At 47.7% G+C, this 15,907-nt stretch overlaps 1 protein-coding gene across 2 annotated transcripts in view; it reads right to left on the bottom strand.

Annotated features, from left to right (window-relative positions):
- Positions 1 to 7,358: 7,358 nt before the first annotated feature.
- LOC119780979 (gamma-aminobutyric acid type B receptor subunit 1-like) overlaps positions 7,359 to 15,907 on the bottom strand; it is a 49,190-nt gene continuing 40,641 nt past the window's right edge. The window contains exon 11 of one of the 2 annotated variants that reach the window (XM_038281263.1): positions 7,359 to 7,531. In XM_038281263.1, the coding sequence (XP_038137191.1) occupies positions 7,377 to 7,531 (155 nt within the window). In that variant the 3' untranslated portion in view covers positions 7,359 to 7,376. The remainder of the gene's footprint in view (positions 7,532 to 15,907) is intronic. The other variant, XM_038281262.1, reaches the window with a different exon arrangement.

Genomic DNA, 15,907 nt, shown 5'->3' with positions numbered 1-15,907 from the left:
GGGCCGGGGAACGGTCAAAAGATATGGTGTGATGTTCACCTGCCTCACCATCAGGGCAGTGCACATTGAGGTGGCTGATAGTCTGGACACAAGTGCCTGTATCAATGTCCTTCGTCGCTTTGTGAGTAGAAGAGGACAGGTCTCCATAATCCGATCCGACAATGGCACCAATTTTGTTGGTGCCGAGAAGGAATTGAGAGAGGCACTGAAAAACCTGAACCAATCAGAGATTGAGAAGACAATGCAAAAGAAAGGCATCAAGTGGATCTTTAATAGTCCCGCAGCTTCACATGAAGGCGGGACTTGGGAACTGTACTTATTTATTGCATATTCTATCTTTTCTGCTTTATGGCTCTTACACTACCTAATCCTAACCCAAACTATTCCTACTAATCCTAACCTAAACTATTCCTACCTTATCCTAACCTAAACTATTCCTACCTTATCCTAACCCAAAACTATTCCTACCTTATCCTAACCCAAACTATTCCTACTAATCCTAACCTAAACTATTCCTACCTTATCCTAACCTAAACTATTCCTACCTTATCCTAACTTAAACTATTCCTACCTTATCCTAACCCAAACTATCCCTACCTAATCCTAACCCAAACTATTCCTACTAATCCTAACCTAAACTATTCCTACCTAATCCTAACCTAAACTATTCCTACCTAATCCTAACCTAAACTATTCCTACCTAATCCTAACCTAAACTATTCCTACCTAATCCTAACCCAAACTATCCCTACCTAATCCTAACCCAAACTATTCCTACCTAATCCTAACCTAAACCATTCCTACCTAATCCTAACCCAAACTATTCCTACTAATCCTAACCTAAACTATTCCTACCTAATCCTAACCTAAACTATTCCTACCTAATCCTAACCCAAACCATTCCTACCTAATCCTAACCTAAACCATTCCTACCTAATCCTAACCCAAACTATTCCTACCTTATCCTAACCCCGCGGTTCTCAAAGTGTGTGGCGCGACCCACTGGTGGGGAATTGAGACGTGACAGGTGGGGCGCGCCAAGTTCCGGTGTGTGTGTGTGTGACTATAACGTGTGAGAGAAAACTGTCCTTATAGCTGTATGTTGCCGCTTTTTAGACTAATCAAACCCACAAAGTAATCATTACTAGCCTACATGCAGTCTAATTAAAAGAACATTAGATATGAGAAAAATTTCCCCTGGAACTGAAGTACCAAAATGATGATTGACGTGACGTCGGCATATTATTTGTAACGGAATAAACTTTCGCGCCCCAGTGTTGCCAACTCAGCGACTTTGACGCCATATTTCAGACCCCTCCAGCGACTCTTTTTCAAAAAAGCGACTAGCGACAAATCTAGCGACTTTTGGAGAACATACTCCGTCAGCGCTCCGCCCCGCTGCGCTCCAGACCGCCTGCACAAAGCAAAGCCTACAGCCGCCGCTGTCCCCTCCGCTCCGCTCTGAGTTCCTTGGAGATCGTAGAGGGCATGCGCCAGATGAACCAGGGTTTCCGCGGATCATTAAAAATAATTACAATTCATAATTCTTTTTTTAATCAAGCCCTTAATTGGCACTAAAATTAATTAAATATGTTTATCGTTGCATTTATGATTCTTTAATAAAAATGCTTCTAAAAACAATTTTGTCAGATATATTATATCGCTATTAATTTGCGTGGAACTGTTTATAAAGCCGTATGTTCGGAAAGGAAGCTCGAGGCGGAGAAAAAGCTAGAGAATATATATACGTATATATATGTGTGTGTGTGTGTTTTTACATACATACAGGAGTCATGGAACTGTGCTTACAGCTCCATATTTCATGTACACTAATAACTTGTGTACATGGTTCTTGTTGATGGCATTAAAATCATTTCAAATAGCACAGGGTTCATTCCTGTATGAACCCTGTGAGCGCTTAATTTAGTATGACATATTAAACAAATCCCACCATCATCCAGCATATGTTCAGTTTCTGCCCAAATATATATATATATATATATATTTTTTTTTTGTAGATTTTTGTAACAGAGATAAGGATAATTCAAAACTGCTTTCTTTTTTATGAACTTGTTCTCTACAACTCAGCATCTCTTTTCATTCATGTAATAAGAAGTTTCTTTTGAATGGATTTGATTAAACTTTAAGTCCCTCGGTATAAAATAAATATTTTAATGGAGATGAGAAATCTGCTTCCTGGTTGGTGAATAACCAATAGTTTGGATCCAATCATTTAAATAAACGGTGTTATTTTTTTTATTTTTTTTATTTTTTAGATATTTATAAGAATTGTGCTATAATTTCTAGTCACCAATCTGTTGCTACTATATTTTAATTTGACGAACCGGAATTTGTCGAGGTTCTTTTTCCTGTTTGGTGCGATTGCAATTGCGGATCTTGACCTGGCCGGACCGGAGCGGAGCAAAAAATAGCTCGGCTCCGTAATTTGTCGGTGACGGACGGAGAAGACGTACGTGGACGGAGACGTGCGGAGGAGTAGCGGTGGATGTGGAACAGCTCTCATTGATTTCCATGAAAGACAAGCGCTCCGCACGACGTACGTCAGCGGGGCGGAGCGGAGCGGAGCGCTGACGGAGTATGTGGAATCTGGGGGTTACGGGAAAGCACGTATCGTTCCTTTTCTTGTCCTGCTGCCGTGGGGCGCCTCCTCCCTCCCAACCCCGTTCTCCCCCACTATGTGTGCTGTGTGCATTCTTCTTCCCTTTGCCACATCATATCTCTGTGAGATGGGCTTTTCAGCTGCTGCTTCACTGAAAACAAAGCATGACTTGAGAGTGGCAGTATCAAGCCTGCAACCCCGTTTTGAGAAACTGTGCAATGCAAAACAGGCTCATTGAAGCCACTAATGCAGGGATAAATAGACCTGTATTGCCAGATGGATTTCACTTATTTTCTTTTATTAACAGATTGCAGAGTGGCACATTAATTTTTTCTATCTTTGAGCTTGATACAAATTTTGACACAGCTGCATTTTTATTTTCTTTATTTTTGAGCTTGCTGTTATTTGATGTAGATAGTTTGTATTTAGATACTACTTGTTACTTCAATAAAATTGGAACATTTTAAGATTGTTTCATATTTCATTAGCATTGTGTTGGGGCGATGGGGACAGGCGGGGCTTGAAAATTCCCCCTTGTCCAAAGTGGGGAATGACAGAAAAAGTTTGAGAACCACTGTCCTAACCCAAACTATCCCTACCTAATCCTAACCCAAACTATTCCTACTAATCCTAACCTAAACTATTCCTACCTTATCCTAACCCTAACCCTAACCCTAACCCTAACCCTAACCCTAACCCAAACTATTCCTACTAATCATAACCTAAACTATTCCTACCTTATCCTAACCTAAACTATTCCTACCTAATCCTAACCCAAACTATTCCTACCTAATCCTAACCTAAACCATTCCTACCTAATCCTAACCCAAACTATTCCTACCTAATCCTAACCCAAACTATTCCTACCTAATCCTAACCCAAACTATTCCTACCTAATCCTAACCCAAACTATTCCTACCTAATCCTAACCTAAACTATTCCTACCTAATCCTAACCCAAACTATCCCTACCTAATCCTAACCTAAACTATTCCTACCTAATCCTAACCCAAACCGTACCCAAACAGCTTAAATTCTACCTGGTCGCCGGCGCCGTTTTCATGTTTCCAGACTAAAGAAAATTACAACAGTCCAATTTTAACCAACATAAAGATGTTAGACATCGTTACAAAACTTAGATTCTTAGATTATATTCTTAGATTCGTCCGTAAGGCTCCACAGATTAAAATTAAGCCAGCATATTCATAATAGAAACCTTCCAAGATGAGAAAATCAATACAGAAATTAGTTTTTGTTACCATCAGAGATGTTTAATCCTTACAGCTAATGCTAACCGGCGTGCTAATGACCATAGCTAAACACTGGTGTATCTGGGTGTGTTTGTTTTCCTCACTTTCTAACCATTAAAACTAAATTATTCCTGCCCGCCCCGTTTAGAGAATTGACGCCATGACAGGCCTGGAAGAGTCAAAGCGCTCCCTCTCAGCTTCCGTAGTTACGCAGACTTCCCCTCCTAAAGTCCGCCTGCTATTGGTTATGGTCACACGCCATGTTTGGCTCCCTGACCAATGAAACGACCTTTAAAACACGGCTAAACATGGCGGATTAGAACAGTGCATTCCAGCTGAACAGCCGGGTGTAAACGGCGCCGAGGCGAATCCCGTCCCGGTTAGATAATCAGATGGACGGTTAGAAAAATGGAAAAATATTTGCTTCAAAAATGTTTTGTGGCCATCAAAACGCTCCAGCGTGATTCTGGAGGTAAAATAGTGTAAAAGCTAAAAGAGATTACGGAAGAGGATTAGAGCCACTAAAAAAATAAAAGAAAGTTAACTGATTTTTTAATTGTATTTCAGTATAATCTGAGAAAAACCTCAGAGTTCTGAGATTTTTCTCATTTTGAAATAAAATGTAAAAATCTTAACCCTTTTTAGGAGATGCCAATGACTCCAGAAGTTAAAGTTCCCATTTCTCTAGAACTGTTATACCTAGAAGTCTGAAATTTTCTGCCGTTGTTGACATGATGTTGAACAAATGTAAAATAACGACACACGCCTATTTTAAAACATGTCTCTGCTATTCAATAAAAAGCTATTATTTTTGAGAAGAAAAAAACATCTTGGACTCATGGTTGAACTGATGCAGTTTGGACTGTTTTACTCAGATCTTCAGAATCTAGAAGCCGTTATCTTTAAAATGATGGATCACAGATGAAATTTGGGCTCACAGTTCCTCAGTTATTGGCTTTTCCATTTGTGTATGCAAAAGGCCATGGTTACCTTAAATTAGGTGGAAGTTAAGTTAAACCTAAGCCGACCTAACCCTTAACGCAAACCCCTGAGCCCTCACATTTCGGAGCGAATGTTTCGTTTCCCGGAGGGTTTGAACCTGCGCTGCACGTCTCGCCTTGCAGACACCAGCATCATTTAACCAAACGAATGATCATCAGAAAGCAGAGTGGTCTGCTTGGGATCTGCAGCTCTCTGGGTCTGTTTATCAAATCTCCGCCTTCCAAAGGTTTAGATGAGTCCTGAGCTACATGTGAAGATGCTAACTCATCCAGAACAGAGGCTCTTCCTGCAGAGTTGAACTTTTCCTCCAGTTGACCTTCCCTGGTGTCGCCCGGAGGCTGCGCTGCTTATTTACGCTGCAGCCCGCATGCTAACACACATTAGCATATAAACGCATTAGCTGATGAGCGCCGACCTTAATCCAACCTTTTAATACGTCTGAAACAACCTTACATTCTGACTAATCCTCTCCTCTGCAGATGAATTTAGGAAACAAACTGTCCTGCATATTTAATTATGATTTATTCAGGAAACACTGGGTTTCATTTGGAGGGAAAAATCACCAGATCAAAGAAATTAGACGCTTCCAAATGTGTAAAATGAGGAACAGTGAGGCGGGGGGGGGGGGGGAACTATTCTCTGCTTGTTTTTACCATTTTGTTATAAATCAGATCTAATAACACCTGGAAGTTCCTCAGACAGCAGGAGGTTAATCTGCTGCTCAGGTCCAACAGAACAGGTTGTTTCTGGGATGTTATCAACCTTTCATTCAACCATCAAACGTTCCTGCAGAAGTGAAGTAAAATCTAAACTCCTGGTTTATGTTCAGAATCTTCCCTGCAGGGATAAATGAAAATGATTATTGTGATGAATATCTGGAAAATGATCACAACCAGTGAGAGAGGATGATTGACAGGCAGTAAAACGACAGAAATGATCCATCGGCTTCCTGTTAAATCTAGAATAGAATTTAAAATCCTCCTTCTCACATATAAAGCCTTAAATGGCCAAGCTCCATCTGATATCAGAGATCTGATTGTTCCTTATGTTCCTAACAGAGCACTTCGCTCTCAATCTGCAGGTTTACTAGTGGTTCCTAGAATTTCTAAAAGTAGAATGGGAGGCAGATCTTTTAGTTCTCAGGCTCCTCTCCTGTGGAACCAACTACCAGTTTTAGTCCGTGAGGCAGACACCCTGTCTACTTTTAAGGCTAGGCTTAAAACTTTCATTTTTGATAAAGCTTCTAGTTAGAGTGGCTCAGGTTATCCTGATCTATCTCTATAGTTCTGCTGCTATAGGCTTAGACTTTTGGAGGACATAGGGACCCCCATTTCATCATTCTGCTTCATTCTATCTCTATTCTCCCACTCTGCAGAATCTGTTAGTTCAATCTCTAACGTTCTGCTCTCTCTGCTTTTTCTCATAGTAGCTTCATCTGGTCTGTTCCTGTTTGGCTGTGACTCCATCCTGGAGAGAAATATCAGCTGTGCTGCTGCCATCAACACCTTTGTTTCTAGATGTTGGAGCTTGGCCTGTTTTCCAGTGTAGTCCTGTTTCTCTGACTGTGACTAACTGGATGTGCTCTCTTCATCCTCTGACATGGGAGCTGGCTCGGAGCTCGTCTGCCTGGCTGTGTGTTTCCTGGACGGGGCCGCCTGTGGAGCTGGTTGACAGTTGCCTTTTGTATCTATGCTTCTTTTTCTATGTCTGCTTCTGTCTCCTTGAACCCCAGTGGGCCTCAGCAGATGGCCGCTCACACTGAGCCTGGTTCTGCTGGAGGTTTCTTCCTGTTCAAAGGGAGTTTTTCCTCTCCACTGTCGCTACAAGCATGCTTAGTGTGAGGGATTGCTGAAGAGTCAATGAGTCGATGCAATCAGCTGGTTTTCCTTAGATAGAAAACTTTGATTAAGTATTTATTAAACTGGTCCATTATATTTTTAGGTTTGTGGCGCCATATTGGATCGTACAAAACAAAGATTTATGTACAAAAACTAAACCTTTACATCAAATTATGTTTCTATTAAGTGTTTTTAAAATGTTTTTTGTAGTTGGCATTTATATTCTTATATGTTGGTGTGATAATTTGTATATATATATATATGTTTAATTGGTTTTTGGTAAACATCTATCTATAGCCCCCCCTTGAGGAAAACTCCAGCAGCCTCACTGGTTCAGACTTTCTGCTCTTATAGTTCAGCTTATATATTTTCTTCTTCTATTTTCTATTAATCATCCCTCATTAAAATGATTTTTAATCATAAGAATTAATAAGAATTAAACATTTCTGAACGCCCAGATGGGGGCGCTGTTTCATTTTGTTGTAATTCATGTCTACCGGAATACAGGAAAAAAATTTTAAATAAAAATTTTTTTATAATCTTTCTCTGAATTTATGCAGGAGAGAAACCTCCTGTGAACAGAAAGTTCTTCTTTAGAAGAAGAAGAAGTCAGGTTGGGCTCCAGGCTCTCTGGCCCACAGGATGCTGCCCCCGGTGTGTGGAGGACTCACCGCACATTGCCGTTGTAGATGTTGAAGGTCAGACAAACGATACCGAGCAGGATGCCGAGCCCGGCGAAGACCGACACGGCTGCAAAGAGCTTCTGGGACAGGAGCCTGTATTCCTCCCGAACCACGGTCCGGTCCGCCGGGGGTTTATCACCTGGACAGGAAGAAGAAGCAGGAAAAGTCTCGGCTTTGTTCTTAGGATGATGAGATCAAATTTGAAACCAGGGTGACAAAAAGTTGTCTCAATATCTTCAGAGACAGCAGAGGGCCTGCCCCTGATTCCCCTGACCTGCCACAACGGCAAAGTGGCTGCCAGACAGCCTGCCACTGAATAACCTGACCTGCCACAGATGCAGGTACCAGACAGCCATTTTGAATGGCAGCCACGCTGCAGCAGATTCCTGCCATAAAAGGACTTTTGAGGGTAGAGTTAAATTCGTATGAACAACAGGGAACAAACTGAAACCCTTCAGGCCAGGCAGAATGGGGAGGGAAAGTACGATGACAGCTCTGTAGCCAACTTTTAACGTTTTTTAAAAGAAAAAATGACCATGACAAATTCTGTTCTGTCATCATTGATGCCCCAAATCTCAAGGTTTTTGCAAGAACAATAATTACTCTTCATGGCAGGTTTGTCAATGATAAAATGATCGCAGCCAATGTAACTGCAAACACTTTATGTGTCTACATGGCATCTTCATGGCATCCTGCAGCATCTTCATGGCATCCTGCAGCATCTTCATGGCATCCTGCAGCATCTTCTGGCATCCTAACCTCTGGCATCATAACTTTTTAATCAAATCATTTAAAATGTTTATTCAAGAATGTTAAAATAGCACATCATTAATTGAGTAAATATAGATCAGGCATTAAATAAGCCTAAAATCAAACCGTTTGCCCGTAAACAGCAATAGAAGTCCGGCTGGTGGCCTGCTGGTTTACTGTCACCTTTTCGCAGCGGCGTGCCACTGTAGCTGCCACCATGTGCAAGAGGAGCTGCCACCATGCGCCACTGCAGCTGCCTGCATGTGCCACTGCAGCTGCCAGCATGCGCCACTGCAGCTGCCTGCATGTGCCATTGCAGCTGCCAACATGCGCCACTGCAGCTGCCACCATGCGCCACTGCAGCTGCCACCATGCGCCACTGCAGCTGCCTGCATGCGCCACTGCAGCTGCCACCATGCGCCACTGCAGCTGCCTGCATGTGCCACTGCAGCTGCCAACATGCACCACTGCAGCTGCCACCATGTGCCACTGCAGCTGCCACCATGTACCACTGCAGCTGCCACCATGTGCCAGAGGAGCTGCCACCATGTGCCACTGCAGCTGCCACCATGCGCCACTGCAGCTGCCACCATGTACCACTGCAGCTGCCACCATGTGCCACTGCAGCTGCCAACATGCGCCACTGCAGCTGCCACCATGCGCCACTGCAGCTGCCACCATGCGCCACTGCAGCTGCCTGCATGTGGCACTGCAGCTGCCACTATGCGCCACTGCAGCTGCCTGCATGTGCCACTGCAGCTGCCAACATGCACCACTGCAGCTGCCACCATGTGCCACTGCAGCTGCCACCATGTACCACTGCAGCTGCCACCATGTGCCAGAGGAGCTGCCACCATGTGCCACTGCAGCTGCCACCATGTACCACTGCAGCTGCCACAATGTGCCACTGCAGCTGCCACCATGCACCACTACAGCTGCCACCATGCACCACTGCAGCTGCCACCATGCGCCACTGCAGCTGCCACCATGTGCCACTGCAGCTGCCACCATGCGCCAGAGGAGCTGCCACCATGTGCCACTGCAGCTGCCACCATGCGCCAGAGGAGCTGCCACCATGCGCCACTGCAGCTGCCACCATGCGCCAGAGGAGCTGCCACCATGCGCCACTGCAGCTGCCACCATGTGCCACTGCAGCTGCCACCATGTGCCACTGCAGCTGCCACCATGTGCCACGGCAGCTGCCACCATGCGCCACTGCAGCTGCCACCAGCTGCCACCATGCGCCACTGCAGCTGCCACCATGCGCCACTGCAGCTGCCACCATGTAGCCCTGCACCTGCCACCATGTGCCACTGCAGCTGCCACCATGCGCCACTGCAGCTGCCACCATGTGCCAGAGGAGCTGCCACCATGCGCCACTGCAGCTGCCACCATGCACCACTGCAGCTGCCACCATGTACCACTGCAGCTGCCACCATGTGCCACTGCAGCTGCCAACATGCGCCACTGCAGCTGCCACCATGCGCCACTGCAGCTGCCACCATGCGCCACTGCAGCTGCCTGCATGTGGCACTGCAGCTGCCACCATGCGCCACTGCAGCTGCCTGCATGTGCCACTGCAGCTGCCAACATGCGCCACTGCAGCTGCCACCATGTGCCACTGCAGCTGCCACCATGTGCCACTGCAGCTGCCACCATGTGCCACTGCAGCTGCCACCATGTACCACTGCAGCTGCCACCATGTGCCAGAGGAGCTGCCACCATGTGCCACTGCAGCTGCCACCATGCACCACTGCAGCTGCCACCATGCGCCACTGCAGCTGCCACCATGCGCCACTGCAGCTGCCACCATGTGCCACTGCAGCTGCCACCATGCGCCAGAGGAGCTGCCACCATGTGCCACTGCAGCTGCCACCATGCGCCACTGCAGCTGCCACCATGCGCCAGAGGAGCTGCCACCATGTGCCACTGCAGCTGCCACCATGTGCCAGAGGAGCTGCCACCATGTGCCACTGCAGCTGCCACCATGTGCCAGAGGAGCTGCCATTAGGTGGACTGCTGCTGTTGCAACACTTTGTAGCAGGAGGCTGAGAAAAGTTACAAAATCTTTTATTGGAAATAATATAATTAAAATATGATTATTTGGAAATAGTTATCGACTAACAGGTGTCTATAGCTAACAGCTGCTGCCAGTGTGGATTGTTAGCACGGACGGTTGGGATGGACTGTTAGGACGGATTGTTAGCACAGACTGTTACAATGACTCGTTAGCATACATAGTTAGAATGAATAGTTAGCATGGACTATTAGCGTAGATTGTTAGCATGGACCATTAGCATGGATTGTTAGCATGGACCATTAGCGTAGATTGTTAGCACAGACTGTTACAATGACTCATTAGCATACATAGTTAGAATGAATAGTTAGCATGGACTATTAGCATAGATTGTTAGCATGGACCATTAGCATGGATTGTTAGCATGGACTATTAGCGTAGATTGTTAGCATGGACCATTAGCATGGATTGTTAGCATGGACCATTAGCGTAGATTGTTAGCACAGACTGTTAGAATGACTCGTTAGCATACATAGTTAGAATTAAGTGTTAGCATGGACTGTTAGAATGAATCGTTAGCATATATAGTTAGAATGAAGTGTTAGCATGGACTGTTAGAATGAATCGTTAGAATACGTAGTTAGAATTAAGTGCTAGCATGAAATGTTAGAATGAATAGTTAGCATGGACTATTAGCGTGGATTGTTAGCATGGATCATTAGCATGGATTGTTAGCATGGACTATTAGCGGGATTGTTAGCATGGACTATTAGCGTGGATTGTTAGCATGGACTATTAGCATGGATTGTTAGCATGGACTATTAGCATGGATTGTTAGCATGGACCATTAGCGTGGATTGTTAGCATGAACTATTAGCATGGATTGTTAGCATGGACCATTAGAGTGGATTGTTAGCATGGACTATCAGTGTGGATTGCTAGCAGCGACTATTAGCATGGATTGTTAGCATGGACCATTAGAGTGGATTGTTAGCATGGACCATTAGAGTAGATTGTTAGCATGGATTATAAGTGTGGATTGTTAGCATGGACCATTAGCATGGATTGTTAGCATGGATTATAAGTGTGGATTGTTAGCATGGACCATTAGCATGGATTGTTAGCATGGACCATTAGCATGGATTGTTAGCATGGACCATTAGCGTGGATTGTTAGCGCAGTAAACAGCAAGAGATCAGAGCACCAGAGCAGGGAGAGGCAGCGGTTGCTACAAAGCTAACACTGTTTATCTCCAAAAAAGCTTCTTCACTTCATCCTTTAGCACTGAGCTCTATTCTGATTAAAAAAGCTTCGTCTCTGCTGCGCTCCCTCGCCTTCCCTGATTGGTCAACAGGACAGAACCCGACAGAAAGCTGAAATTCCTTTCAGGCCTCCTGCCACTAGAGGGTGCTGCTGCTGTTGGTGAGACGTATCGTGTTCACTTCCTGCTCTGACTGCTGAGCAGCGTTGTTGCTCTGCGTCTGAATTAAGACTTTTTTCTTTGACATTTCTGGATCTCAGTAACTAACTGTCCAGAATTAAAACATAGCGCCTTCTGCTGCACTTCTCTACTGAGCAGTTGTCGGTTTTATTTCTGGTAGTAAGGAGTAGCTAGCCTAGGCTAGCGCTAGCTTAAATCCATAAGACTCTCAGCATCGTGTTAGCTTAGCTAGAAACAGCCGTGCTGCAAAAGGAGAAAAAAGGGAAATATTGATGCTGATGATGAAGAGTGATGAAATTTTTCAGTTCCAACTAAATCTGCATGAAAGGATTCCTAAAGTTAACGGAAATAATTGACATTCAGATGTTTTAACCTGTAAACATTTTGGGTTTCTTTGCTTTTTATGAAACAAATGTCCTGATTTCCACCCTTCTCCAGATCCAGGCAGTCAGAGGTTGATCATGGGGCCCTTAGAGCAGAGCAGCGCTCCCCTGACGGCGAGTGAAAGCCTAAATAAAACACCTGCAGCTTCAGTGGTTAAAGAGGATGTTTATTAACCACTAAATTATTCATGCTAGTGTAGCTGTACAGCAGAGGCAGGTTCAAACAGATGGACAGAGCGTCGCTCTTCACAGCCTCCGACTGTCTGCATGAATCTGGGTCTGCCTACAGATCCGTGTTCATCTGAGCACGCATGCAAATCTGCTCTAAATAAATGTGGAATGAAGCCTGAGTGCGGGTGCTGAGCAGCACAGCCGCGGGGAGGTTTCTGCATGCAGAGCGTGTGCGTGTCAGAGGGGAAGCAGAGCGCGGCGTCAGCGCTGCGTGAAGCTGATGTGTCAGATGTCAGAGGAAAGTGTCAGAGTGTCGTCCCTGCAGGGCGTCAAGACGCCCATCAGGCTCTGTTTAGATGCTTGTCACCTCCGTCACACAGCGAGGACGTAGCTGTGACATCCAAGCAAGAAAGGTTTATTTAAGATAGAACAGAGACCTGAAGACAAAAACCAGATTTCAATAAAATCACAGATTTTGACTAAAGTCGTCTTCCTTCTTCCTCCTCTTTGGCGTCTAAGGTCTGAAGGACACGGCTTTGAAGCAGCGTGATCTGGAGGATCTGGATCAGCTTCTTCCCCCCCGCCATCACACTGATGAACTGATGGATAAACTCTAAACTAGACTCTGCATCAACTTGCTATATCATATTTTGCTCTATTAACGGGATTAACTTTTAGAATCCTTTAAATTGAACACGACTCAATGTCCTCCTTGAACCGCCACCTTAACGTGGTGGAGGGGTTTCAGTGCCTGGGTGATCCCAGAGGCTATGTTGTCGGGGGCTAAATGCCCCTGGAAGGGTCTCCCAAGGCAAACAGGCTCTGGGTGACAGGTCAGACGAAGAGCGGTTCAAAAACCCTTATGACGAGGACTCAAACGAGGCACGTGACGTCGCCCGGTACGGCGGAGCCGGGACCCCACCCTGGAGCCAGGCCTGGGGTTGGGGTTCGTCGGCGAGCGCCTGGTGGTCGGGTTCTTCCTCGCGGGACCCGGCCGGGCCCAGCCCGAAGGAGCGACGCGAGGCCATCCCCCAGTGGGCCCACCACCTGCAGGGGGAACCATGAGGGACCGGTGCAAAGAGGATTGGGCGGCAGCCAGAGGCGGAGACCTCGGCGACCTGATCCGCGGGGCGCTTGAACTGGCTCTGGGGACGTGGAATGTCACCTCACTGGGGGGGAAGGAGCCCGAGCTTGTGCGGGAGGTGGAGCGATACCAGCTAGAAATAGTTGGGCTCTCCTCTACGCACAGCCAGGGCTCTGGAACCCAGCTCCTTGAGAGAGGCTGGACTCTCTTCTACTCTGGAGTTGCCCGCGAGGAGAGGCGGAGGGCGGGGGTGGGGCTGCTTGTCTCCCCCCAGCTCAGCCGTCTCGTGTTGGAGTTCACCCCGGTAGACGAGAGGGTCGCCTCCCTTCGCCTTCGGGTTGGAGGGAGGACTCTGACAGTTGTTTCGGCCTATGGGCCGAACGGCAGTACGGAGTACCAGGCCTTCTTAGCATCCCTGGGGAGGGTGTTAGAAAGCGCCCCTCCCGGGGATTCCATCATTCTGCTGGGAGACTTCAACGCCCACGTGGGAAACGACAGTGACACCTGGAGGGGCGTGATCGGGAGGAACGGGCCCCCAGCTCTGAACCCGAGTGGTGTCTCATTATTGGACTTCTGTGCAAGTCACGGATTGTCCATAATGAACACCATGTTCAGGCATAAGGATGTCCATCGGTGCACTTGGCACCAGGACACCCTAGGCCGAAGGTCGATGATCGACTTTGTAGTCGTATCTTCTGATCTTCGGCCGCATGTCTTGGACACTCGGGTGAAGAGAGGGGCGGAGCTGTCCACCGACCACCACCTGGTGGTGAGTTGGATACGCTGGAAGAGGAGGAAGCCTGAAAGACTCGGCAGGCCCAAACGTGTAGTGAGGGTCTGCTGGGAACGTCTGGTGGAGCCCTCGGTCAGAGACGTGTTCAACTCCCACCTCCGGGAGAGCTTCTCTCAGGTTCCGAGGGAGGTTGGAGACATGGAGTCCGAATGGGCTGTGTTCTCTGCCTCTATTGTCGATGCGGCTGCCCGTAGCTGTGGCCGTAAGGTTTGCGGTGCCTGTCGTGGTGGCAATCCCCGAACCCGGTGGTGGACACCGATAGTAAGGGATGCCGTCAAGCTGAAGAAGGAGTCCTATCAAGCCTGGCTGGCTTGTGGGACTTCTGAAGCAGCAAGCAGGTACCGTGAGGCCAAGCGTGTCGCGGCCCGGGCGGTTGCAGAGGCAAAATCTCGGGCCTGGGAGGAGTTTGGAGAGGCCATGGAAAAAGACTATCGGTTGGCCTCAAAGCGATTCTGGCAAACCGTCCGGCGCCTCCGGAGGGGAAAGCAGTGCTTCACTAACACTGTTTTTAGTGGGAGTGGGGAGCTGCTGACCTTGAAGGAGGATATTGTCGGGCGGTGGAAGGAATACTTTGAGGATCTCCTCAACCCGACAGACATGCCTTCCGTGGGGGAAGAAGAGACGAGGTGCTTGGGGCTGGGTTCGTCCATCACCCAGGCTGAAGTCACCGAGGTAGTCAAAAACTCCACGGTGGCAAGGCTTCGGGGGTGGACGAGATCCGACCTGAGTATCTCAGAGCTCTGGATGTTGTCGGGCTGTCATGGTTGACACGTCTCTTCAACATCGCGTGGAGGTCGGGGACAGTTCCCCTGGATTGGCAGACTGGGGTGGTGGTTCCCCTCCACAAGAAGGGGGACCGGAGGGTGTGTTCCAACTATCGGGGAATCACACTTCTCAGCCTCCCCGGAAAGGCCTATGCCAGGGTGCTGGAGAGGAGAGTCCGGCTGATTGTCGAACCTCGGCTGCAGGAGGAGCAGTGTGGTTTTCGTCCCGGCCGTGGAACGGTGGACCAGCTCTACACCCTCTGTAGGGTGCTTGAGGGTTCATGGGAGTTTGCCCAACCAGTCCACATGTGTTTTGTGGACTTGGAGAAGGCATTCGACCGTGTCCCTCGTGCTGCCCTGTGGGGGGTGCTCCAGGAGTATGGAGTCAGGGGCCCTTTATTAGGGGCCATCCGTTCTCTGTACAAGCGGAGCAGGAGTCTGGTTCGCATTGCCGGCATTAAGTCGGACCTGTTCCCGGTGCATGTTGGACTCCGACAGGGCTGCCCTCTGTCACCGGTCCTGTTCATAACTTTTATGGACAGGATTTCTAGGTGCAGCCAAGGACCGGAGGGGGTCTGGTTTGGGGAACAGCGGATCTCGTCCCTGCTTTTTGCGGATGACGTAGTTCTGCTGGCTCCCTCCTGCCAAGACCTACAGCGTGCGCTGGGGCGGTTCGCAGCCGAGTGTGAAGCGGCCGGGATGAGAATCAGCTCCTCCAAATCCGAGGCCATGGTTCTCGACCGGAAAAAGGTGGCATGTCCCCTTCGGGTTGGAGGGGAGTCCTTGCCTCAAGTGGAGGAGTTCAAGTATCTTGGAGTCCTGTTCACGAGTGAGGGAAGAATGGAGCGGGAGATCGATAGACGGATCGGTGCGGCTGCTGCAATAATGCGGACGCTGCACCGGTCTGTCCTGGTGAAGAGAGAGCTGAGCGAAAAGGCAAAGCTCTCAATTTACCGGTCAGTCTACGTTCCTACCCTCACCTATGGTCATGAAATTTGGATCATGACCGAAAGAACGAGATCCCGGATACAAGCGGCTGAAATGAGCTTTCTCCGCAGGGTGGCTGGGCTCTCCCTTAGAGATAGGGTGAGGAGCTCGGTCATTCGGGAGAG

Source organism: Cyprinodon tularosa, unplaced genomic scaffold (assembly GCF_016077235.1).
Source record: "Cyprinodon tularosa strain WSP-4 unplaced genomic scaffold, ASM1607723v1 ctg1692, whole genome shotgun sequence".
Classification (NCBI taxonomy): domain Eukaryota; kingdom Metazoa; phylum Chordata; class Actinopteri; order Cyprinodontiformes; family Cyprinodontidae; genus Cyprinodon; species Cyprinodon tularosa.
Note: the sequence above shows the minus strand (reverse complement) of the source record. Positions and strands in the feature narration are given on the sequence as shown.